Consider the following 26,238-nt stretch of genomic DNA (forward strand, 5'->3'; position numbering starts at 1 on the left):
CTTTGATCCGTTATCTATTTAGCCGTATCTACTGAAATTAGATCCAGGGTCGAAATCAAAGACAGGTGCGATTTTAGGGAATCTTGAAACTGAAACTATACTGAAACTGGATTTTAAATGTACAGTGGTGTTTCCACCATTTGCCTATAGCTTCCTGCACAGACAGGCACCTGCAGGTTTTTGAAGAATCATGGGGGAATCTCCAAACAGTGTTATAGTAAAACAGTATAGTAGTGATCATATATGGTGGACATAAGTAACTGAGGTTATACATAGGGTGCCTTGAAAGATAAAGCCTTAAAAGAAACAAGATATATGTTATAAGGGAATCCATGGCCCATTTCAAAATTGACCTGAACCTACACTGAAGGCACAGAATGTGAACAGTAGAAGGGCTAATAAGTCTGTTATGTGCTGCGCCAATGGCACAGGAATAAACTGGTTATGATAATACTAAAGTTTTTTTTAATTACTCTTGCTTGTTATTACATTTTAAACATCACAGCAAACTAGATTCAATGATTTTTTTTACTGTTCCTATAAAAAGCAAGAATGTACAAGCGTTTCGTCTTTGCTCTAAACAAATTCAATTCTGAAAATTATTAATACCTTTTGAAAGACCTTTTCTACTAATGTATGTGAGAGACTGAAAAATGGAGGACAGTAGCTGTCCATTTCTCACCTACTATGTCTCAGTGGACTATGGCAGTAGAACCTTTTAAGCATAGAAATCAGACACTAATAATTAACAGTTGACTAAAAGCAAATCATCCCACATAGATAGTGCATTAAAGATAACTAGCATTCCCCTGTTTTGTTTCCAGTGCTGTGCTTGTTTATAAGAAACACAGGCATTTAAAGAAAATGCAATAGAGAGTTCTTTCTGAGGTAGCTGGAAAGTTTTATCTCTATGAAATTTTTATAAAGCTACTGCAGTGGGACTGTTGTAACCCCTGCCAAAGTCCTATGCCAACAGACAAAGAGTCTTAGGCCACAGTGACAGCTGCTGAGAACCACAGTGCAGGTAAACAACAGTAGCAAAGCCCTGTGTGGAAAACATAATGGTGCATTGATGATGAGCTACACTGTTGTTTTTTGGTGGCTTATCGAAGTCTGTTTTTTGAAACAGAAGGTCTGCTGTCACTTCAGTTATTAATGAGCAGAATACGCAGGAAATTACAGGAAATGTGTTTTACTCCAGCCGCAACACACAATAACTTCTTATAAGGTCTCAAAAAATATTAAAAGTGGTTTGCTATGTTTAAGCTTTCTAAGTTATTTCTGTACTATGGTTCCAGTAATGACAGCATAATTTTCCACAAAAGGAAGGAGCAAATGTTTATTCAGCTGTTGTTGATTTCAGGCCAGGCCTTTTTTTCTTTGGGACCCTGGTGCTGTTTTAGATTTCCTGCAACTAAATTATGTAAGAGACCTTACAGAAAAGTCCAGGCAATAGGAAATATATACCAATCACCATGCTGGATATTCTTCTAAATTAACAAAGGTGCTGTGGTAATATAAGACCCTTAACAGGTGTACCTGAGCACAAGGACCAAAGGTGACAAACTTGTCTCCAAGGCGACAGAGGACACCGAACAATAGTGCTAGACAGTATTGGTAAAAGGAGATTTCCCATAGGACTGGTATAAGAAATGCAGTACACGTCCTTTAGTGTTTTTAACTGTGGAGTTCCACTGCAAGAGACAAAGCAGTAGTGCTGACCTTAGGTTAACATATTAATTTGCAATTATATTATTTTATTTTATTTTTTTACACCAAAATTCAGAATGCACTCTTGTTTCCAAAAAGTGAGACAACGTTTTCCTTGGTTCATAATAAATGAATCACTTCACTATGAGGTGCTTAAATTTTAATGTAACACATTATTTAAGTTGTTGTTCTTCTATGTATGACCTGAAGTACATATTTTGGCTGAACTGGCACTGTGGAACAACCCAGTTTGACATGCAAAACTTTTTAATTAACATCCACAAACATTTCAAATGGAATCCCTAGCACGTAACATATAAATACAACAACATGCAAACTGTAGAAGACAAACACTAGTTCCTTCTTCCTGTCTTGATCAAGTTTAGTATAATAAAAGACTGTATTGCTTAATAGCCTCCCCAAGTGGACAGTGTTCACATAAAAATGTTTAACATTGTCCTGCATCATACATAGGATACTTATCTAAGTTACTGACATTTATCAGTGCTAAAAAATTTGAAATAATTACAGTAAAAGATCAATTTATCTTTGAGTGGTACTTAGTTAATCAGACTTACGCATACACTTATACAGTTAATCAAAATAACTAGTTTCTTTTTTTTAAAGGCAATAATGACAAAAGTCATAACATTTATGTTAAAACTTCACATAAATGAATTCTTAAAAATATATCATTTAAAGCTGCTCTATTGATTCAATAACTTTGATCATTTGTGATTACATTTACAAAATGTGGCGAGTGGAGAACAACTCAGTCAGACGAGTGATTTTCCCACAACCTAACAACCCAAATGTTCTTATCATGTGTAATTCCTTTTTAAAAAATAGTTCTATATTGCTATATTACAGTTCTCAGACAGATATGGTGAATGTATGAAAAAAATGAACTGCTGGCTTTCACAACCCCTCTTTATGACATAAGTAGCCTGATATAACTCTCTGTGTCTGCATGGACTGAAGAAAGCCACATGGAATGGAAATATAACCAAATAAAGTGGAGATGGAGGCAGAAACGTTGTAGCTGTTCTCTTCCTTTTATGGTAATACAGCGTGGGCGAGAAGGGCGGTGCACGTCGTCAACGTGCTCCGACACCCGGAAGTGTAGAAAGATGTAACATTTTTGGCTGGAGTTAGCGGTGTTTGCGACCACGTATAGTAAAATAAATCTACATATTTGCATTATACTGTGTGCGACACCTTAAAGATGAGTGATACTGAAAAAGAAAAGGTAATGTAGAGAAACAATTCGCTACTTTTGCCTAGCTTAGCTAATTTCAGTCAAATACATTTGATCGAAGTTTCTCTGTGATCCCGCTGCTACCTTTCCCCCCGTCTTTACTTTAGGACCCCGCCGCCCTGAAAGAGGAAGGAAACACTCTTTTCAAGGCAGGAGACATGCAAGGTGCTGTTTGCTGTTACACCAAAGCACTGAAGCTGACTGACAGCCATGCAGACAAAGCTGTACTGTACCGTAACCGCTCTGCGTGCTACCTTAAGCTGGAGGAGTACAGCAAGGCAGAGGCTGATGCCTCGAAAGGTCGGTATGTTCTCTTGTTTATTCTCAACATCACTGAATAACTTCTCTTTCATCGCGGCCCACAACTTAGCTGAAATTAAAGAAAATAGTCCGTATTAGTGCTCAAATTAGCCCTATTTTACGCGGTTTAAAGTTCATTCATCATCCAAATAGTTTCACAATATGAATATTGGCTTGTGTTCTTTTTATCCATATTCGCCAGTCACATTAACAATAATGGATAAAAGTAACTTCCTGCCTGGAGGTTTTTGGATCCTGTCCAACCTTATAAAGGTTGCACTTGCACAATGACCATAATGATAACAGTCATCCTCCTGGAACCTCGCCATGTACACTTTTGAATAGCCCTTTATTGTCATTGTACATCCATCCACCCATTCGCTTCCGCTTATCCTTTTCAGGGTCGCGGGGGGCACTGGAGCCTATCCCAGCTGTCATAGGGCGAAAGGCGGGGTACACCCTGGACAGGTCGCCAGTCTGTCACAGGGCTAACACACAGGGACAGACACACTCACATTCACTCGCACATTCACACCTAGTGGCAATTTGGATTATCCAATTAACCTATCCCCACAAGCTGCATGTCTTTGGACGATGGGAGGAAGCCGGAGTACCCGGATAGAACCCACGCAAACACGGGGAGAACATGCAAACTCCACACAGAAAGACCCCGGCCTGATGGTGGAATTGAACTCAGGACCTTCTTGCTGTGCGGCAACAGTGCTAACCACCGTGCCGTCATTGTACACGTACAATGAAATTGTGGGTGCTCCACGCCAACTATGCAGGAAACAAATATAAATAGTAAGACAACAAGAATAAATAAGAAACAGGAGTAATCTATAAAAGACAAGAGAAAGGCACGGAGGTTGCAAAGTGCACTTATATTACGATGTATGGGTTAGAATATGTAAAATCATAATAAATTCCACAGTCATATCAAGGCAAACAAAAAAGGTGCAGAAATATCTTATCAACCTGTACTTTGTGTATATGAGTAGTTAACAATAAGGTAATTTGCAATACCTCTGTAAATACATACAAATGAATCTATGCGCATAATGCACAAGCATATATACGCACAGATGGCCTTATATTTCATTCATTCAGATGCTAAAAAATAGAAAAGAAACCAAAGAAGCATGACAACTTTAAACTGAGCTACTAATCTGACAATTTTCTACAGATCAGCTCATCTGACTCATACTGTGTATATATTTTCTTTATACATATAGATTTAAATTGCTAGATAGATAAAGAGCCAAAGGCACTGGTCCAGCTTTCAAACTGCCCACATCCAAACCTATCACATGATTGAGTGGAACAACACTAATACATGAAGGCCCTCACGCTGCAATCCACAGTACCAAGAAAGGGTTATGCTGCCAATATCCCAGTACCAGACAGCAAAACTTCACCAGCCATCCTGTGACCATGACCTAGTAACTGTTTTGGTAGTAATGGGACACCTAAACCAGTGGTTTTAATGTTATGGTATATCTAGATTATATTTAAGTTATATTGAAAAAGTGAAAGTGTTTACTGACTTTTCTTACTTACTGTGAAGACACTACTTGATTGATACTCTGCCGCATGTGGTGCAAACTGAGAGTATTGTAAACAATGGAGTTTGAATGCGCTCTGCTGGCCAAACAGTGTGATGACGTCGATTACATACAAGCATCTTTTCCTGCAATATAATAATTAAACAAACAATGGACAACATAATTATAATGGTATACATGTCACCAGTATCATTATGTTGTCTTAACAAAAACAAACTTTTAGTTATTAGGTAGGTATTATAGACCAAAGAATTCTTATTGAGCAATAGTTACAGCAGAAATATTTTTTTTATAATGGATAACATTATTCACAACTTGTGATTTTCAGCATTCTGGACATTGTTGCATGAAATGTGTCTTTACACAGATGCTTTTGCAGCTTTGATGAATATTATTATTGTCTCTTTCCAGCACTCGATACTGACCAAGGTGATGTGAAAGCCAGATTTCGGAGGGCCCAGGCATTTCAGAAACTTGGCCGGTTTGACCAGGCCTTTCTGGATGCTCAGAGATGTGCCCAACTGGAGCCCAAAAATAAAGCTTTCCAGGATCTGCTCAGACAGCTGGGAGCACAGATTCAGCAAAAGGTGGTGTGATGTGGATAAAGGTGTGGATAAACTTATTTTCTAAATTGTATCTTGCTAATTGAAATCATTTCTCTTAACCCTTTAGTCAGCACAACTAAACTCCACCGATGCTCGTGTGCAGCAGATGTTCTCCCTCCTCTTAGATCCATCTACTAAAGAGTGCGATCGACAGAAGGTGAGAATAACTCAAAAGGCAGATGAATACATTCCTCTAATTCATTCTTGATGCGCCTGATATTTCTTCATTAATGCTAATGCGTCTGTAAAACTGTACGGCACCAAAATAATCAAATCCTTCAATCAATTTCAGGCTGCTCAGAATCTAGTGGTGCTATCTCGAGAGGAAGCAGGAGCTGAACAGATCTTCCGTAATGATGGAGTGAAGCTAATTCAGAAACTTCTGCAGTCAAAGCTGGAGGATGTTGTACTTTCTGCTCTCAGGACATTGGTTGGTTTGTGCACAGGACATCAGTCTAGAGTAAGTGTGACTGTTCCTTTGAGATTACTATTTGCTTCATCTTTAAAGTCACTTTTTGTATTTTTGTAGTTTGGAATTATAAAAAAAAAGGTTTATATCCATTCTGATTTCCATCCATCATTAATGTGAAGCTAGAGCAGGCTGTTCAATGTGCTTGTCACTCAGTTGTTTTGCAGTTCATTATTGCTGATGTCCATTCTTTGAATTTCCAGACTATGGCGATAGTGAATGAGTTGGGAATGGAGCAGCTGTGTGTGGTAATGGGATCAGGAGCTTCAAGTGTGTCTCTGGCTGCCTGCCATCTGCTACAGGTGATGTTTGAAGCTCTGACAGAGGGAATGAAAAGAGAGATCAGAGGAAAAGATGAAGCTATACTTCCTGGTGAGTTTAGATACTTATATTGGGAACTTGGTTACACTGAAGGTTAACCTTTAGCAAATGTTTTGTGTGTGTCGGCTCTGTGTTCTTTACATTTAATTGTTACTCACTATATGAATCTTAACACAGAACCATCCAAGGAGCTGCGGTCAATGTTACGACACCTTTTGGAAATGATGCCAGCATCAAATGTGTCAGGACCGGGCAGAGACAGCGCTATAAATCTCCTTGTCAAACAAGTACCCCGCAAATCCTTGAAAAACCCAGATAACTCCCTCACGTTATGGGTGGTAGACCAGGGTATGAAACACATCCTACATGTAGGCAAATAATTTATTAAACCATGGTGGATACCAAGGCATGCATTACCGTGACACAAAGATGCATGTTTATTTTGTTCATTTTTCTATGTTAGAAAATTTATAACTGATGTTATCTGTTATCACTGTATATGAATTAGAGACTCATTGTTTTCCTACAGGGCTGAAGAAAATCCTGGAAGTGGCTGGGACTGTCCCAGAGATCTCAGAAGGGCCACCTCTTACAGACAACAGTCACATGAGCTGTTCAGTCTTGCTGAGCAAACTCTATGATGACCTAAAGAGTGACAAAGAGAGGGAGAACTTCAACAAACTATGTGAAGAATATGTTCAGTGAGTTGACCAAGGAAGCTTGTTTAAACTGTTTGTTCGTTTAGATCTTTTTTCCAGAACTGCATCACAAGTCCTTTGTGAGCATGAAAACTGATTGATTCTTCTAACATAATGTTGTTGTGGGCAGGCAACATTTCAGCCGGCCTGGCCTAGACGGCAAGCTGAGAGCCATCCAGACAGTATCAGTGCTTCTACAAGGGCCAAGTGATGTGGGTAACAGAACTCTGGAAATGTCAGGAATGATGGATGCCGTGATATCGCTGTGTGCCTCCGAAGATGTTACTCACCAGCAGGTAGCGGTTGAGGCTCTAATCCATGCTGCAGGCAAAGCCAAGAGAGCTTCATTTATCACAGCCAACGGAGTGTCCCTGCTAAAGGACCTATACAAGAAGAGCGAGAATGACAGGATACGTGTGAGAGCCCTAGTGGTAAGTACCACAGATAGTTTTAGAAAATAACACTTCTAAATAAAGATGAAAATAACAGCTATGTGTATGTGGGCTATTGCACAGGGTTTGTGCAAGCTTGGATCAGCAGGAGGAACAGATTTCAGCATGAAGCAGTTTGCAGAGGGATCTACACTTAAGCTTGCCAAGCAGTGCAGGAAGTATGTTGGCTTATATTGAATCTTAAGCCCTAGGTATAGATTAAGAGATGCAGCATGCTTGATGTACATCTGCAAAACCTGATCTAAATACCAGGTTTTGAGTGGATTACTGGATTTCAAATAACTGACAAGCTTTATCTCTTTCTCTGTAAGGTGGCTGTGTAATGAGACTCTCCCCCCAACTTCCCGCCGCTGGTCTGTGGAAGGTCTCGCCTACCTCACCTTTGATGCAGATGTAAAGGAAGACTTGGTGGAAGACAAGAATGCCCTGCTGGCCATGTTTGACCTTGCAAAGGTATAACTCATCATTATTTTCCTCATAGCTGAAAGAATTTAAACTGAAGTCTTATATTTTCTCCACTCTGACTTCTGTGGAGCTAACAGGGTCTGATTCTTCATAACCAAACGTCAGCATATTTGGCACACACCTTCACGGTGCATTAGATGGCAGTGTTAGTCCTGTCTATAGCGCTGACCAGTTAATCAGTAGTCCTTTCCTGTCTCTCATTGGACTCATTTGTTCTAAATCTAAGTAACTATTGCTAACTATTTCATGTCACAGGACCAGATTGTCATCCATGCTTGAAATGCACTGATGCCCTTTTTGTGTTTTCTGTGTGTTTTTGCAGTCCGAGGATAAGACTGTGCTCTTTGCTGTGGGTTCTACATTAGTGAATTGCACCAACAGTTATGATGTGGAGAAACCAGACCCTCAAATGGTGGAGCTGGCCAAGTATGCAAAGCAGCATGTACCTGAGGAACATCCCAAGGTAATACTAAAATTAACCTTTTCTTTTCAAGTAGAACTAACATAGCACAATATTTATTTTATACAGCTTCATTTCAATTATTTTTGGTTATGATTCATATTTCTGCCTGCTTTTTTTTATGTTAGGATGCACCTTCCTATGTAGAGAAAAGGCTGGTGAAGCTGCTGGAGGCTGGTGTGGTGTCTGCATTGGTTTGCATGGTCAAACAGGAGAGTCCTGCACTCACTGAGGCTTGTAGGGAATGTATTGCCAGGTAGGAAAATGGCAGTAAGTCTTGTTTTTTCTGTAGATTTTCTGGTTAATATAATCTTTCACGGCAGGGTGTTCTTGGCCCTAGTGGAGCGACAGGAAGACAGAGGCACAGTGGTGGCACAGGGTGGAGGAAAGGTAGAGTGTACTGATAAAAATTTCCCAAATTTCCCCTTGTGGGACAATTAAAATATTTTTTTCTATTCTATTCTAAAATACACTCGGTTTAGCCTACACTCTTAACTAAGCACCACACTTCAGAAGGCTTAAATGATTTATGTCTGCTGCTCTCCTCCAAAAGGCTCTGATCCCACTTGCATCCGACAACACAGATGCAGGAAAAATCAAAGCTGCACAAGCCCTGGCAAAAATAACCATCACGTCTAACCCGGAGATTGCCTTTCCAGGAGAAAGGGTAAAAATGCAAACAGTAACACACAAGTTAACTTAAAAAAAATACAATAACTCTTTAACATTATCTTGCTTTTGTTTGTTTGTGTATTTTTTGGGGTCAGATCTATGAGGTGGTACGCCCACTAACCAGCCTTCTGAGGCTTGAGTGCACCCTGCTGCAGAACTTTGAGGCACTCATGGCTCTCACAAACCTGGCTGGCATCAACGATAGACTCAGGTTCGCCACTAGGGGGGAGTCTCTACTAAAAGTATTCATACAAAACAGTCTATTTTCATTCCAGAACATTACATTTAGGATACTTTTATTTATTTATTTATTTTACATTTTCTGCATTTTGCAAAGCTACTTTTGCAGATCAATACATGTGTCACTTTTATTGCTTAGCATAAAGTATTTAGATGGTGTGAAATCCTTCCATCAAACCTGTTTTTAAATTCTTCCAGGGTGACCACAAGTGACTGAGACTTAATATAGACTAAATCACAGACTTGATTAACATGCAGTAATTTTCTTGTATGGCAACTTTCCAAAGACTGAAACATTTAGAGTCTCTGTTGACCACTGAAATCCAATTTCCTGTCAAAGCTGTTTTCACTGTAGAAGCTGATAATTAACGCTGAAGTTGTGCAGTTATGCAAAGCATGCCTTGTTCTGTTTTATTTTTTACTTTTTTCAAAACTTACATTATATCTGCCTTTTAAAGCATCTTTTATCCTGATCAGCGCAGTTTCATAAGTGTTTTTCAGTTTTCTGAATTAAGTATACACTTTCACAGGCAAAAGATCATCAAGGAGAAAGCTGTACCTAAAATTGAAGGTTACATGTTTGAGGAGCATGACCTTGTACGAGCTTCTGCCACAGAGTGCATGTGCAACTTGGTTTTAAATACTGAGGTAAGGGATAATTTATTAACAAGTCTTTGAATACATGAATACCGGTTGAACTGACAGTAGCGGCTGTGCTGTGTGGCATCCTCAGGTGCAGAAGCTCTACCTGGCCACAGGAAATGATCGCCTGAAGCTGCTCGTGCTTTATAGCGGAGAGGATGACGGGAGGCTGCGGAAAGCTGCTGCAGGAACCTTGGCCATGCTGACAGCCGAACATCCTGAACTCTGCGCTCGCATCCCTGGAACTGTAAGAAAAGCACTCCAGTAGTGTCGCTACCATTATTTTATTTTTTTTTACTCTATTTTTGCTCACATGACTTCTGTTATCTTCTCAGACAACCCACTGGCTAGAAATTGTGCAGGCTTTGTTGCTCAGTGAAATACCTGACCTACGTCATCGTGGAGTGGTCATAGTTCAGAACATGATCCAGGCAGAGAAGAGTCTGGCTGAGAAACTCATAGAGAGCGAAGCTCTGGAGATTCTTTCCGTCCTTGCAAAGGGAGGAGAGGGCATGCCAGATGCCGTCTCGAAGATAGCTCAGAACTGCCTGGATAAAGCAATGGAGTACGGCATCATCAGAAACAGGGAAGAAAAGGAGAAGAGCTCAGGAACTGAACCCTGAACACAAAGTGCAGTGTGTGGATGTGCCACCTGACAGCGTTTCAGTTCTTTGAACATTATATTGGACCAGTGAAGTAATTTCATTTTTGCAGGAAATGGGCTCATATGTCTTAACAAAAAATGATTAAAAGCAATAAGGGATGTAGTGAAGAATGGTATCAAATGGAAGAACCAACAGCACAGAAATGATTTTTGACTGCTGTGTAACGTTGATTGTACACTTGTTAAAGTCTGGCAAAAGTGTGTATTCCACCCAGAGACCAACATTTCTCCTCCATGTATTTCCACTAAAAATGACCATTCCTATATATGTGCAAATATTTCATTTGAGTGTCATTATTAGTCCCACAAACACATTCTTATTTTTATTGTGCACACTACTTTTCTCAATATTTTATTTTATATTCAGCAAAAATAGAAACATTTCATTTACACTATAAAATTTACTTTTTGTTTAAATGTTTGTTATCACTATTATTGACAATCCAACACATTCCCAGTGTGCTTTGTTGTTTTAATACGTTTTAACTGAACACATGAAAAAAATAAATAAAAATGACCAATCCTCACTTCTGTTTACTTTATTCCATATCCCACCTGGCTAGATGTACTTTATAATGGTGCTTTAGTGCTGGGATGCCCAACTATTTTTATCCCTCAGCCATGAAAGGCTGGCGGGGTATTGTCATCGCCCTACTGGGCGGGCAATATGGATACCCAACTCTTTGAATGCGATCACTTGACAATGAAGTAATGTAGGAGTTTCAAATTTATACCTTAAGTGTATGTACTGAAAATCTCCGATGAGTCTGAATCTGTTGGGTTTTTTTTTTGAAAATATCGTGAATGAAACAACAGAAGAAAGGATTTTGAAACTGACATCATAGGTACATCTGCTAGGAGGATGAGGGGTGCCACTGACTGCTCTGAGAATTTTTATATTATTAAAATGGCCATTCTACAACTTTCCAAACTAAATAAGAAATGTGACACAAGTTGTCCTATCAAAGTTTGTGGCACACATTTTATAATTTATGGCAGGGGTTTCAAACTCAATTTAGTTTAGTGATCATGTACAGTCCAGCTGATCTGCTACGTAAGTGAGCCAGGCCACATAACAATCTGGATCAAAAAAGCGAACCCTTCCATGTCTGTACAACTTTTTATTGTACAACTGTTTATGCGCACGCACATTTCACACTTAGTGAGCCAGCTATTTATAAGACATTGTGAAAAGCCCGAGGTATATGCCTGATGCACAGCTTTTGTTCACAATAATCTCGGTGTAACGTGTAGTAACAGAGCAACCTTAAATACTGTCAATAAACATGAACTTGGTGTATGTCTCTTTAAAGACGATTTAAATGACATGCTCCTCCCTCGCCACTCGTCATCATCTCTCGCCGCTTGTGCTCCTGCTGTATTAAAAAAAAATAAAAATAAGCGCAATCGTAGGTTAGTTTTGCGAACAGCTTCTGTTGAGCTGCTCGGTGTTCAGATGCGCTGGTTTGGCTTCGGTTTCAACGCCTTTGGACAGATATGTGTCCAGGAAAAGTCAGGCAGAGGAGAAAGTAGCAGCGCGCCCCACCAAGTCAAAATAAGTCACCCAGCAGAGCTCAGCAGTCACGTGGATAGAAGTAGATGCTGCTTGAAGACAAGTCAGATCAGAGTGAGCTGGAGTCGAAGAGCATCTTTACATTTAGAGGGTGAGTGTATCAAAGACATCGCCTAAGTCCTGAGGATTAATACATCTATTGCTTTAGCTTAGCTCTTGTTTTGTTGTTTGTTGTTTCTGTCAGGAGACAGCTGCCTGAGCTTGGCAGGTTTTGGGGAATCGGTCTCCAGCGAGGACTGTGGTATTTCTAAAATAGAGAGCCGTGGTTGTAAGGATTTATTCATCAGTGAATCGCACTTGACCCTGGCCTTCCCAGACAGGATTGAGACCTGGGATCTGCAGAAGAGGGAGAAGAGTCCATCATGGAGCATGGATATAAAAACCGACGCAGAGGGCTCTGGTAATGTGTATGCTAATATCTTATCTGGCTAGACAGACATTAATAATGATGTATGAAATTACAGAGTCTCAATATTACTTTTTATTTATTTTTATAGATGTGAATTTGCCATTGGTCCCTGGAGGTTACATTGCCTTAAAGCCTCCCTTCTACTGCACCTTACCAGGACACCTGAAAGCCAGGAGCCTAGCACTGGGTGCAGAGCATGCTGTTCTTCTTACTGCCACTGGAGCAGTGTACAGCTGGGGACTGGGCAGGTGGAGCCACTCACACATATGTCTTTGTTGAACATGTGAGAAGCAGCAGTTTCATGCATAAACAACAAATAAGCATAAGTAATCTTCCTATGCATGCATGTGTTTATGTAACAGCCATGGTCAGCTGGGGCATGGAGGGCTCACCTCTGAGGAGGAGCCCAGAGTAGTGGAGGCACTCTGGGGGATGCCCATGACCCATGTGGCTACAGGAGGCTGGCACTCAGCTTGCATTAGTGGTAAATGTCAAATAAAGATTTGGACAAGTTACAATCAGTTTGAAAAGGATTTGAAGAGGATCTTTTTGTTCTTAGATGGGGGTGACCTTTATGTGTGGGGCTGGAATGAGAGCGGCCAGCTTGGACTTCCTTCTCGAGGTCTGAGGAAATCTCAGCAGAAAACTAGTCAACAAACAGGTCTGTCCTGAAATGTGCACTGCTTTAAAGAGTTCTATTGAAGAGGCAGTTTTTACATCCATTTTGAACCACTGACCTTATCAAACAGGAGAATTATGCTGTGATACCAGCACACCACCAGATGAAAAGCTAAAGGAGGAAGAGGAGCATGAAGATGTGTTCATATCAATCCAGGCGTTCCCCGCTCTGCTGGACGTCTCTTCATCATGTGAAATCCGAGCAGTAAGCTGTGGTTCCCGCCACACAGCTGCAGTAACAAGTAAGGAATCTCTTCTGACAGTTGTTTTACCGGGATGCACATTTTCTAGCAATCATCGTGTCACAATTTCTTATTTTCAGCCACTGGTGACCTCTACACTTGGGGATGGGGTGAGTTTTGGTTTTAGAAATGTGTTACATCTAAGTGAAATACTCAAAGCAGTATCATTCAAATCAAAGTGAACGCCAAGATTTTTGGCATCTTTGCCTTTATTACCTTTACAGGGGAATATGGCCAGCTTGGACACCAAACAGTAACTAGTTCGGATGAGCCGCAGCGTGTGGAGTTTTTCAGGGCTGAGCAGATGCGTGTGCTTGATGTGGTGTGCGGGACATGGAACACATTTGCTGCTGCTGTAAAGGAGGAAGTAGCTTGTGCTGAAAATAGCACAAAATGCACTTGTTAAGCACAGTGAACTTTGGACAACAGTTGTAAATTTCTCCTACAAACACAAAGAATTAACTAAATTTCTTTGTTCATTTTTTTTCTCTATAAAAACTCAACTCAATACTTTTTGGTGAAACTTTTATTTTTTCTTCAAACAGATGTTTAAAAAGGGTTTATATTTGACAAATTACATAAAACAGTTAAGGCAGCAAAATCCACAGGTAAATATAATTTAAGGCAAGTAATTAAAATTGTTCTGATTTAAAATTATACACTAAAATTAAAAAGGTGCATGCATCTCCAAGGTCCACTGGAAGTCTTCAGAGCACAATCTTGAAGGAACTGTGGATAAATCAAATGAGAATCAATTGGACACTTATAAATGCAAATAATTATTGGTGTTTGGAGCAGCTGGATTTCTAGTTACCTGACAAAATCTGGTGACCTTGAAATGACGTGCTGAAACTCTGAGAGGTTCACAGTTCCGTCCTTGTCGATGTCTGACTCTTCAAGAATCTAAACAACACGCAGACATGGAAAAGAAAGACATTGTTAGGCTTACTGACACATCAGTATACCATCCCACACGCAGTTTATAACCACCCCTTACAACTATAAAGACAAACTCAGTAATCTCACGTTGCTGATGAGCTGCTTCATTTCCGTGGAGGAAAGTTTTGCATCGTTTGTCTCACCAGTTAAGCAGTTAACCAGCTTCTCCAGATCAGCACAGTCAAGGGTTCCATCATCATCAAAGTCTGAAAGCAGCAGACTGGTTAGCATTTCGTAGACTGACATATTTGTGTGCAAAAATAACTATATCACTTTTTATCAACGTTTTTTTTTTTTTTTTTTTTTTTTACCAAATATGCGGAATGCATAGTGGGATTTGATTTCCAGAGTAGCAGAGTCGCTGAAGGCACTCAGAAGATCCAGGAAGTCCTCAAAAGTGAGGCTTCCATCTTTTTGTTCAGAGGTTGAGAACACCTGGCAGATTCTTTCCTTGAAGGGGTTGGACTGTAACGGGAATGAGTACAAAGGTCAGAACAGATTACCAGCCACTGAAGCACTTCCTTCAGAGCATGAATTACAATATAATCCCATAAACATAGAAATCAAGCATTAACGCAAAAAACAAAACATAAAAACAATGTAATGCATATGCTTTGTTAAAATCTTTTCACCTTGAGCTCAGGCAGAGTAATAATCCTGCCTATTGGTACTCTGGCATCTATTTGTTCTTTTTCATGTTTCTCAAGCAGTTCTGTGAATCTCTTGTGAGCACTGCAAAAAAAGAGAAAAATATATCACACGTTACAACAACCAGCAGAAGACAAAATTTTTTGTTAGTATGATGACTTGCAGCTTGTCACTTACAGAAGAATTTCTTGTTTTGTCAGGAAGGTCAGCTCCTAAAAATATATGTAGGGATTAGTCCTTTAAGAAGTTGAAGAGCTTCTTGTTCAAATAAACAGGCATCTTCTTAATTTAACAAGAAAAATAAAAGCATATAAAAAGTGATACATTAAACAATAATAAACAGTTTTCAAACTGAGCTTTGAATGAACAACAAAACAAAGACAAGACAGCCCGGACCCACTCAGTGCGTACCTGATTTTAATTACTGAAGTTGTTCAAACAGGAGATAAAAGGATAACACATATATTTATGAATACATTTTCTCTGAGTTTAGTAACAATAAGCGCTTCTTTCTTCTTCCAAAACAAAAGCAAAGTAAATGTAAGCATCAGTGCAAAGACAACAATCACTTATTAACATAAATTTGTAACTTTTACCCTCAAACGGATGTTTTTAAAGAGTCTGAGCAACAGTATTGGTTGTTATTAGGCTAGTGACCGTAACTTGTTTTTAATAGTATTTCCGCAGACGTTACATATAATCAATACGAATTACATCAACTACAAATGTAAATAATACTGGTTATTTGAGCACCAGGACGCTTATCATTTTATTTCTCCTTTGAAACGTCAGGCTAACAAAGCTATTACGCTCTTCCTTTAACGTTATTACAGGGCGTAAAAAACACTTCCACTCGTCCATTAAGAAAATAGGTAAAGTTTGCCTGTGGAGACTTTGCTTTCGGGACTTACCTGATATTCTGAGAGCGACTCTTTCGAAAGTTGACTCGCCGTAGTTCCCATGTCGAAGTTTTCAACTTCAAATTGTACTTTGCCGTAGTTAACAGTAACCCGCAAAACTACTGAACGGCTAATGTTTTCTGCTTCGCTTACTTCCGGTTTCTGACTAGAAGCGTCCTCCCCTTGTCGGGTGTAACGTAGCGGTTTCTATAGTGACGTATATGCAAAACCTTAAAAAAAAGTGGCCTTTTTTTCTTTGGAAAGTTTAAAAAAGGAAAAACTCAGTTTGGTTCCTGTTCACAATTTTGTCATCATTACTTGATTTTCGTTGAGATAAATAAAAGAGGAGACCGACTGGAAGTGTGTAAAGGTCGTTGATATAAATAAGGATACTAAAAACACTTTTATAAGTAAGACGTGAGCAGTGAAATGTACTCAAGTACAAGGAGTAGCTTTTATTTTCGTAGCATAAAAATAAAGCCCTGCGAGTCCTATTATTGTGGGGTCTCTAGTGATAGAATCACTAGTATCACAGTAGATTGTATCACTCTAACCAGTCCAACCCAGTTCCACATATTACCAAAGAAGACAAAATAATGTTTCCTTTCTTTATTTGTATAACTACGGTTATTCTTGACTTTCATAATCCATTAAATTACACAGCATCTTTTTCTGAAAAAACAACAACACACCCTCTAATACTATCACTGATCTGCAACCCAATTAATTATACTTGCAACCCCATAATCATAAATACAAAACAAACATTACAAACATATGTTAAAACATATAAAATATTATTGCACAACATTTCTATGGTCCTGAGTATTTACTGGACACATTTATGTCATAATCTAAAAATAATAGTAATCCATTCAATCCTATTGTATTATTTAAAAATAATAATACTAAATTGTTTCCTTAGCTCACAAAGGCTTAATTCTCTTTGTAGTTGTTTAAATTATTACTTTAAAAGTGTATTTAAGCAAAGATATCAAAAAGATTAATTTGCAAAAAACATCACTATTTATTTTCAGTAGATTTAGAAAGTTGCTTAAATTAATATAAACCAAGACTTATCTGAAACTGAATGAGTATTCAGTATGAGGGTGACTACTACTATCTTCTCACAGTCCAAAGACATGCAGCATCAGTGGGGTTAGGTTAATTGATGATCTTTAAAGTAATAGTGTGTAAAATCTCACCACTAGATGTCTGTAGATTGCAGTCAAATGAATTCTGTTTTCTTACCCCTCCCAATCCAAGTGCATAATTGTAACTATGGTGGCTGCTATAATATGACAAACTTGTTTTAGTCAACCAATGGAGATCAGAAACTTAAAACTTAGACTGTACCATAATTTTAGTTTATAGTCGACTGTTGTTGTTTAGCTGGCTTATTGTCATCTGTCTGGACACAACAGGATTGCATGTCAAATCTGCTGACAAGAAGAAATTGTGACAATATGGTAAATGGTAAATGGCCTGTATTTGTATAGCGCTTTTCTAGTCCTTAAGGACCCCAAAGCGCTTTACACAACCTGTCATCCACCCATTCACACACACATTCACACACATATCAGAAATAAATAAGCACATTTATCCATGTTTTCATGTGTTTTCAGTTCAGGAGATGGGGCTTGAGGATGCTTATTCTGTTGTCTCTTTTCTTTGTGTTCTTGCTTCTTTGGTGAAGGGGACCCCCTCTCAGATGATAAAACATAGATACTTCATATCTTGAATCTGAATTTACCTCCATGTTTTCTTCTCCTCCATCTTTGGTGTATAACCTGACCTGGACAAATCTACTTTTTTCACGTTTTTTTAAAATTTGTTTTTTGTATTTTTAATACAGAACGGAATTTTTTTTAATGTGTCAGTTCTTATTTAACCATTCCTAAACTCCTCCAGAAATAGTAAAATAAAAAGCAAACATAGATGTAGAACTATGGTTTTGAGATTAAAAGTGTTCTTGCTGGTTTTCCTACCTCCTATAAAGTAATATTGTCTTGTCTTTTGTCAGCATAAATAACATAGGTAAGAGAATTTTTATAAAGTCAACCCAAAGCATACATATATGTTTGTCCGACATGTTCAGAAAGAAAAAAAAAAAGAAGAAATCTTTGGCATAAATATGATGTACATGTTTAATCAGGTTACTTCCCTAAACAAAAGACAGAAAAGTACAGGGACATGAGACTAACTTGTCAACTCGTTATACTCTGACTCTCATGTCAGGCAAAAGACCAAAACATATCTGCATGTGTTTTATCCCAGCAGGGATAACCTTAAGCAATACAGAATTCCAGAGTCTCTGAATTTTTGTGTGCTGCCTGAAACTGTTTTCCTTTACATAAATAAAGACATTTGAACCATAAAGTTAGAAACTGATACATCATAATTCCTCAGAATGGTTGTTCACCAGCACGAGCTATTAATAATAACTTTTTTTTATTGCCTTCGTTTTACAAAATATGTTTTGATTTGAACTCAATCGACAAAGAACATCTTAAAACAAAATTGAATGTATTCTATTTTTATAAAAAAAACAAAAAAACCCCCGATGAATATCTCCAAATTTCAGGAGATGATTATCTTAACGTGGGGCAAGCTAGGCTCCTGGATTTGTCTCCCAGTCTGTTGTATCTAAAGCAAAAACAGAGGTAAAACAGCATGTAAAAGTGTGCAAGTGAGGTTTTAACATGGATTTTTGTGAAAGAATTCTTGTAAATGGTAAATGGCCTGTATTTATATAGCGCTTTGTAGCTGATGGTGTGTTTAATCTTAAGTGTTACCTGTCATTTTTGTTCCCTCTCTGGTCTCAGCTGGAACCCCAATCCCGTACTCATTTTCTCCTGTGACTCTAAAGAAATAGATTCCTCCCTCCTCCAGGTCGGACACCTTGTAAGACAATCGGCGACACTTGTCAGTAAGTCTTATCCATCCCGTTCTGCTGATGTCTCGTATGTCTACAAGGTAGTTCTTCACGGGAGACCCTCCCTCATTCTCAGGAATGTCCCAGGTAACAGTGGCAGAGTTCTTAGTCACATCTTTAACTATTATATGAGCCGGGGGACCAGGTGAATCTAAAACCCTCACATTTAGGGTCAAAGAGGCAGATCCAGCAGCATTTTGCAGTTTGACAGTATATTTGCCAGAGTCATCACGTGTTGCTCGTTCCACTGTGATAGAGGTGGCAGAGCTCGTGGTGTTGATCATTCCTCTGACTCGCAGATCAACATCTGCTTTCTCCCATGACACACTGGGAACAGGTTTGCCTGTGAAAGGCACCGTCAATGTGAAGGAGCTGCCACATTTAACAGGCAGAGTCTTTCTCATCTCAGGGTTAATGTGAATCTCAGGCTTCTCCTCTCGCTCTGTAGCTACTTCGGGGTCTGTTTCTGGGCTAGGCTCACTAATACCAACTTTATTTATGGATCTGACAGTAAAAACATATGCTGTCCCCGATGTGAGTCCCTTTACTGTAAACTCTGTCCTATCTGTGTTCTGAACAGCAACAGTCCAGTCTTCTTCTGTTGATTTTCTGAATTCAACTTTGTACCCTGTAACTGCCGCTCCACCGTCAAACACCGGTTTGTTCCATGACAGAGTGATTGAAGATCTGGATGAATCAATTATAGTGGGCTTTACTGGAGGGGAAGGAAGAAACTTTGGATCCTCTGCCAAGGTGAGTGGGCATGGCAAACTTGGTTCACTTAGCCCAGCAGCATTCTCAGCAAAGACTCTGAATTCATACTCAGATCCCGGATGCAGACCAGAGGCTTTGACTCGTAGGTCATAGACTGGCTTCTTATTGACCCGGACCCAACGGATGCCCTGCTTCTCCCTTTTCTCTACAATGTAACCGCTGATGCGGCTGCCACCATCAGAGGCGGGCGTCTTCCAGCAAATAGTCATCGCTTCATTGGTTGCACTTGTGACCTCAACATCTGTTGGAGCAGATGGGATGGTAAAAGGATCCATGGCCTTGACTGGGTCACTTTCCAAAGTCTCACCCTCACCATATTTATTGACTGCCCTCACCCTAAACAGGTATTCGTTTCCTTTGAGAAGTTTGGTTATCTTGCAAGTAGTTGACATCATGTCACCATACACAAGGGTCCAGGCAACACGGCTGGTTTCACATTTCTCAACAATGTAGTACATGATCTCCGCCCCACCAGTCTCATGAGGAGTTCCCCATGAGAGGGTGCACTTTTCTGCTGAAAGTCCAGAAACTTCAAGGGGTCCAGCAGGTGGACCAGGTCTGTCTAGTACTTTGCAGGTGATAGCCTTAGATGTGGTGCCCCCTGTATTCTGGAGAGTAAGAGTATACTGCCCAGAGTCTTTCCTAACACTTTCTCTGATAAGCAGAGAGGTATGCGTTTTTGTTGCGGTTATTTCAACTCGTCCTGTGGTGCCAATATTTCTACCATTCTTCAGCCAAAACACTGTAGGGTTGGGGCGGCCTGAGATGACAGCTTCTATTCTTAGGAGGTCTCCTGCTTTGACAACCACTACCTGTCGAAATTTGTCTTCCAAGATAATTTTGGGTGGCTCTACATTGTGCTGTGCTGTGACAGGTCCGGTTGTTTCAGAGGGTGGACTGAAGAGCTCCGCTGCATTCTTTGCAATAACACGAAAGTTGTACTGTTCACCCTCTGTAAGGCCAGTCACTTCAAAGAAGGTGTCCAATAAGTTTGTGAAGTTACACTTAAGCCAGCAACTATCGGGCAGTTCTTTGCGCTCAACAATGTAACCAGTTATTTTAGCGCCACCATCATATTCTGGCTTGTCCCACGAGAGAGTTACTGAAGTGTTAGTTATATTGGTGACAGTGAGGTTGCCTGGGGGGTCACACTGGTCTCTAGCTGCTACAGGATCAGATGGCTTGCTACAGGGTCCAACACCTGCCATATTCTCTGCACACACCCGGAACTCATATATAAGACCCTCCTCAACACTTGTCACCTTATACTGGTTTTCCGTCACTGGGCTTTTGTTCAATTTTTTCCACAGAATACTGCTTTGATCTTTGCATTCAATATGGTACCCAATAATAGGGCTGCCGCCATCACTCTCCGGTTTGCTCCAAGCAATGACCATAACAGACTTTGAGGCCTGCACAACATGAAGATTGGGTGGTGAGCCAGGTGGCTTGAAGGGATACTGAGCAACAACAGGCTCTGACTCAGTGAATTGGCTCTTTCCATAGCGATTCTCTGTAGCAACACGAAACTGGTATTCAGTGCCTTGTGTCAGACGGGAAATTTTGATTGATGTTCTTGCAACTGTAGCTGATACACTCTGCCATAATGTACTGCCTGTATCTCTTTTCTCAACAACATAATTAGTGATTTGACATCCACCAGTGTAATGTGGAGGCTGCCATGACAGAGACACAAAGTCAGCACTGACACCATCAACACTGAGGTCTGCTGGAGGACCAGGCCTTTCAAAAACATTAACAAATATTTGAGCAGAGGTGGTTCCAATGGAGTTGTTCAGGGTCACCTCATAAACACCAACATCTATCCTGGTTGCATCTTTGATAATGATCTGAGATGACGTGTCAGATGTGCTCACATTTACTCTGCTTGTCTCTTTCAGTGCATTGCCGTCTTTTTTCCAGGTTGCTGTTGGTGGTGGTACCCCTTTAAATGGAACATCGATCTTTAAATCATTTCCTGCCTTCACACTGAATGTGTTGGACAGCAGACTGATCATAGGCTCAGTACTGGTATCCTTTACTATCACAGGTGCCAGCAGGCATTTTGGCTCACTCTTTCCCTTCTCATTCACTGCACACACTCTAAAGAAGTACTCTTTTCCTTTTGTCAGGCCATCAATAATTGCATCAAGCGCTTTACTCTCTGAACATTTTGTCCATGTGTCATCTCCCTTAGCTTGCATTTCTACAATATAACATGTGATTTTGCTTCCTCCATCATGGGCTGGCTTTTCCCAAGAGAGTCTTGCACTACTGCATGTGACATCGTTGAGTGTGATCTTGCCAGGAGGCAGGGGCACCTCAGAGACTTTAATAGCTTCCGTGGTTTCTGCTGGCAGCCCAGTGCCAAACTCATTCACAGCCAGGACACGAAAATAATAGAAGCATCCTTCCTGTAAATTGTCGATCTTATATGAATTCCTCATGCAGTTGCTAAAGACGCTTGTGAATGCTTTTCTAGTCTCCTCTCGCTTCTCTACAATGTAGTGCGAAATCTTTGCTCCTCCATCAATCAAAGGTGGCTCCCAAGAGATGGACACAGAATCCTTCTTTACATCCTTAACCTCCAAGTTTGTTGGTGCACTGGGAGAGTCCAAAACTTTCACATTGATGAATGCTGACTTGGAGCCACAGCAGTTCGAAGCCGTCAACACATACTTCCCAGTATCATTTCTGTTGACATTTTCAATGAGTAGCACAGTATAGGAGCTTGTTACCTCGATCTGAGCACGCTCACTGAGGGTGTCACCTTCCTTTGACCATTTAACCTCAGGCTCTGGCCTTCCTCTGATGGTAACAAAGAGATGTAAAGTGGCACAGACTCGAACGCTGACAATCTTCCTCAAGGCAGCGTCCAGCTCAATCTCTGGTGCCTCTACTTTTTCGGCTGCAACCACAGACCCAGGTAGATCCACATGGTCTCCAACACCAGCAGCATTTATGGCGCAAATACGAAAATTGTACTCTGCATTTTCTCTCAGTCTTTTCACAGTGTAATTTGTGTCCTCTACACCTGCGCTTGGTGTGCATGTAATCCACTCATCATCTGTTGCTTCTTTCATCTCTACTACATATCCACTGATGGTGGCTCCTCCATCATAGATTGGTTTTGACCAAGTCAGAGACACAGTACTGCTAGAATAGTCTGTCATTTTGGGGTTGGTTGGTGGACCAGGTGGGTAAGTAGCTTCACATACTTTTATATATTCACTTGGATCACTGGGAGCACCCACACCAGCTGCGTTTTCTGCAAGTATTCTAAACTGGTAGTAATGCCCCTCTGTGAGCCCAGTACATCGGAAACGCAAATCATTTAGTCTTCTCTTGTTGCATTTAGTCCACCTGACACCCTCTTTGTCAAGTTTCTCCACAATGAAGCCATCAATCTCTGAACCTCCATCAGTCTCAGGCCTTTCCCATGTTAATGTTACCGAGTCACCGGTCACAGCTGTAGCTATAGGTGTAGAAGGTGCACTTGGTGGTGTGAAAGGATTTTGTGCAATTAAGGGGTCTGATTCCAAAAATTCACCAACACCATATTTGTTCACGGCAGCAATTCTGAATACATATTCTTTGCCAGGTACCAGTTTTGTTACTTTGTAACTGAGAGCTTCAACATGAGCTTCAACTCCTGTCCATGTAACACGACTGGTCTCCCTTTTTTCAATAATGTAATGAGAAACAGTTGCACCTCCATCATTTAAGGGGGGATTCCAGTGAAGACTGCATTTCTCTGCACTGATAACTTTTACCTTCAGTTGTCCATCAGGAGGACCAGGTCTATCCAGGACCTTCAAATTTACTGGGACAGAAGTAGTTCCACCAATGTTAGTGAGGCTTAAGAGAAAGTGTCCCCCATCTGCGCGTGTACAGTCCCTGATAGTCAGGGTTGTATGTGTGAGAGTGGTTTTGATCTCCATTCTTGGTGTGACTTTGTCGATTTCTCTTCCTTCTTTCAACCATGTTACTGCTGGAAGAGGCTTTCCAAAGTAATCAGCTTCAATGACGAATGTCTCTCCAGCCTGAACAACTGTAGTACTCTTGAACTTGGGATCAACTGATGCTGTGGGTCCTTCAATAACATCCTGTGCAATGATGGTTACACATTCTGAAGGTGGACTCCAAACACCAGCCCCATTCTTAGCAGTTACTCTAAATTCATAACTTTGTCCTCCTGTCAGACATGTGACTGTGAACTGATTCTCAATAACATTTGTAAAGTTTGCCTTCATCCACCTGCCATCTGGGAGCTCCTTTTTTTCTACTACATAGCCTGTAATACTGCTTCCACCATCATATTTGGGCTTTGCCCACTGGAGTGTAATGTTCTCTCTCGTAATGACAACGGCTTCAGGTTTACCAGGTGGATCACAGGGGTCTCTTGCCACATAGCATTCTGATATCCTGCTAGATGGGCTGAGCCCTGCAATATTTTCAGCAAAGGCTCTGAATTCATATTCAATACCTTCTTCAAGCCCACTTGTTTTGAAGCGAGCATCCGGTATAACAAATTTGTTAAGTTTGGTCCATAAAATGCTGTTCTTTTCTTTGCGTTCAAGGTGATAGCCAATGACAGGACTGCCTCCATCTCTGACTGGAGGCTCCCATTCAACCACCATGCTGTACTTTGTAACAGTGGAAACAAAGGGGGTGCCCGGGGCAGCAGGAACACTGAATGGATATTGTGCAACTACAATGGGTGATGTGATTGCAGTACTTTTTCCATATCTATTTTCTGCAAACACTCTGAATTGGTATTCACTTCCTGTCTTCAACTTGGTAACTTTGATTGTGGTTCTTACTGTAGTTGCAGAAACAGTCTGCCACTCCATACTTGTAGATTCCCGTTTCTCCACTACATAGTTGTCTAGTTGACAGCCTCCTGTGTATTCAGGTGGCTCCCAAGAGATGGTAACATAGTCTGAACTGACTTCATCAATCGTGACAGGTCCCGTGGGAGGGTCTGGCTTTTCAAGAACAACCACGGTGATTTCCCCTGTATATTTTCCAGCACTGTTGGCTGCAGTGACACAGTACTGACCAGAGTGCTCCCTGATAGCATGTCTGATATGAAGGACTGTTAATGACGGTGTGGTTGAAATCTCTAGCCTTGATGTTTCTTTTACTCCCTGGCCATCTTTTTTCCATTCAACTTTTGGTGCTGGGTTCCCCAAGACTGGGACCTCTACTTTTAACTCTTCACCATTCTTGACAGTGAATGTTGTAAAAGTAATCTGGAGTTTTGGCTTAATAGCATTTTCCTTATCTGTGATGGGGGTGGGTTGGACATTTGGGCTGATTTCTCCATTTTCTGCAGCAGAAGAAGGCTGGCCTGTAGTGCAGAATAACAAGCTATAATTACAATTTATATATATATATATATATATGACTGGAAATGACATAGGTATCTCCTAAAAGATAATAAGACGATGTACAAGAGGCATCATTGGCATATTTCTCAGCTTTTATGTACAATTTGTATTGTACATTGAAGAAATGACAAAAATATATGTGTGAGGATTTTCTAAAACTAATCTACTGCTTTTACACTGTTAAAAACGAACACTGCTAGTTATTTAAGCTTATCTAAGGCATTTTAATCAACATATGAAACAAACTGATCTTGGGAGAAGCATCCTTCTTTTATTTACTTCAATACAAAGACATGTTAATGGAATTTATTATTAATAATTTGTTGAACATTTTCTAACTTAACTTTATAACAAAGTACGAATACATGCAATCTATGCACCGCAGAGACAGGATGAATGTGCAACATACCTTCAACAATAACAGTGGAGGGTGACTGGGAAACCTCAGTATCCCGTGTCATGTTTATATTTAGAACGTGAGCTTCATCTTCTGCTTTCTTTCCTATCTACAAGAGAGAGGGGTAACTTTTAATGTTAGTGAAAACGAGATTAAATATATACATTTAAATAGGAAAATACATTTTACCTTGTTCCAAGATTATAATATTGATTTGGTTATTTGGTGGCTTAAAGTCTGTATTAAATTTGTTAAAGAAAGCCCTCTGAGTGAGTTTTAAACAAGAATAGAAAGTAGGCTATCTTGCTGAGTGAGATGTGTGTAACCGAAACACTTGAAGGTGTTAAAAATAACTACAGACATGGCCAACCAGACTGCCAACTGCTCTGACGAACACATTAAAGCTGTATTATTATTTAAGTCTTAAGGCTCCCATTTAACATGCAAACAACAACATGCACAGAAAAAAACAACTCAACTAAAAGGACATTTGAAGATCCCTAAATGCTTTCTGTACTATATTACAAAGACGTTTAAGATGACTTTCTTACCTCATTCTTGTTTTCTTCCATTGTTTCTCTTAGTTAAACTGAAAATTTAGATCCCTTGTTAATCAGTTTGTTGGTAAAGATGCCCAAAGTGCTGTGAGCCCCAAACGTTTAGGACACAGATACACAACTCTGCCAATCACTGCCTGCTTTATCTGCAAAAGCATTCAGTGACTAAAATAAGCATGGCGGTGGATTGGCCAGCTGCTCATTCTTTCAAAATTAGTTTAGCCTGCATGGCTCAGCTAGAGATAAATGGAAAACGTCTCATCACTTAAATAT

The 26,238-nt window shown here is 40.1% G+C and overlaps 4 protein-coding genes across 6 annotated transcripts; 2 read left to right on the top strand and 2 right to left on the bottom strand.

Moving 5' to 3' along the window:
- Nucleotides 1-2,809: 2,809 nt before the first annotated feature.
- Nucleotides 2,810-11,048, top strand: unc45a (unc-45 myosin chaperone A). 2 transcript variants are annotated; one of them, XM_004563424.4, is made up of 19 exons: nucleotides 2,810-2,959; nucleotides 3,076-3,268; nucleotides 5,245-5,420; nucleotides 5,506-5,595; nucleotides 5,731-5,898; nucleotides 6,111-6,279; nucleotides 6,406-6,576; nucleotides 6,758-6,929; nucleotides 7,057-7,357; nucleotides 7,442-7,536; nucleotides 7,690-7,831; nucleotides 8,166-8,306; nucleotides 8,432-8,559; nucleotides 8,627-8,693; nucleotides 8,857-8,970; nucleotides 9,071-9,186; nucleotides 9,746-9,863; nucleotides 9,949-10,104; nucleotides 10,193-11,048. In XM_004563424.4, the coding sequence occupies exons 1-19, from the start codon at nucleotides 2,936-2,938 to the stop codon at nucleotides 10,478-10,480; spliced, it is 2,829 nt and encodes a 942-aa protein (XP_004563481.1). In that variant the 5' UTR covers nucleotides 2,810-2,935; the 3' UTR covers nucleotides 10,481-11,048. The 2 variants fall into 2 exon arrangements, with proteins under 2 accessions (XP_004563481.1, XP_004563482.3); XM_004563425.5 differs by lacking the exon at nucleotides 2,810-2,959 and having other exon boundaries at nucleotides 3,137-3,272.
- Nucleotides 11,049-11,856: 808 nt separating this feature from the next.
- rccd1 (RCC1 domain containing 1) lies at nucleotides 11,857-14,155 on the top strand. Of its 2 annotated transcripts, XM_004563427.3 has the most exons (8): nucleotides 11,857-12,185; nucleotides 12,279-12,494; nucleotides 12,592-12,751; nucleotides 12,866-12,987; nucleotides 13,063-13,164; nucleotides 13,253-13,423; nucleotides 13,504-13,533; nucleotides 13,648-14,155. In XM_004563427.3, exons 1-8 carry the CDS (start codon nucleotides 11,978-11,980, stop codon nucleotides 13,827-13,829), a joined length of 1,191 nt encoding a protein of 396 aa, XP_004563484.2. In that variant the 5' UTR covers nucleotides 11,857-11,977; the 3' UTR covers nucleotides 13,830-14,155. The 2 variants fall into 2 exon arrangements, with proteins under 2 accessions (XP_004563484.2, XP_076741752.1); XM_076885637.1 differs by lacking the exon at nucleotides 13,504-13,533.
- Nucleotides 13,932-16,096, bottom strand: cib1 (calcium and integrin binding 1 (calmyrin)). The gene is made up of 7 exons (XM_004563426.6): nucleotides 15,922-16,096; nucleotides 15,188-15,222; nucleotides 14,995-15,094; nucleotides 14,674-14,827; nucleotides 14,450-14,568; nucleotides 14,238-14,326; nucleotides 13,932-14,152 (listed from the first exon to the last, which is right to left on the bottom strand). Exons 1-7 carry the CDS (start codon nucleotides 15,970-15,972, stop codon nucleotides 14,131-14,133), a joined length of 570 nt encoding a protein of 189 aa, XP_004563483.1. The 5' UTR covers nucleotides 15,973-16,096; the 3' UTR covers nucleotides 13,932-14,130.
- Nucleotides 16,097-16,503: 407 nt separating this feature from the next.
- Nucleotides 16,504-26,115, bottom strand: LOC101484823 (titin). The gene is made up of 4 exons (XM_004563429.5): nucleotides 25,960-26,115; nucleotides 25,421-25,517; nucleotides 18,705-24,971; nucleotides 16,504-18,555 (listed from the first exon to the last, which is right to left on the bottom strand). Exons 1-4 carry the CDS (start codon nucleotides 25,978-25,980, stop codon nucleotides 18,521-18,523), a joined length of 6,420 nt encoding a protein of 2,139 aa, XP_004563486.2. The 5' UTR covers nucleotides 25,981-26,115; the 3' UTR covers nucleotides 16,504-18,520.
- Between the last annotated feature and the right edge of the window lie 123 nt (nucleotides 26,116-26,238).

This window comes from Maylandia zebra, linkage group LG7, assembly GCF_041146795.1.
Source record: "Maylandia zebra isolate NMK-2024a linkage group LG7, Mzebra_GT3a, whole genome shotgun sequence".
Taxonomy (NCBI): domain Eukaryota; kingdom Metazoa; phylum Chordata; class Actinopteri; order Cichliformes; family Cichlidae; genus Maylandia; species Maylandia zebra.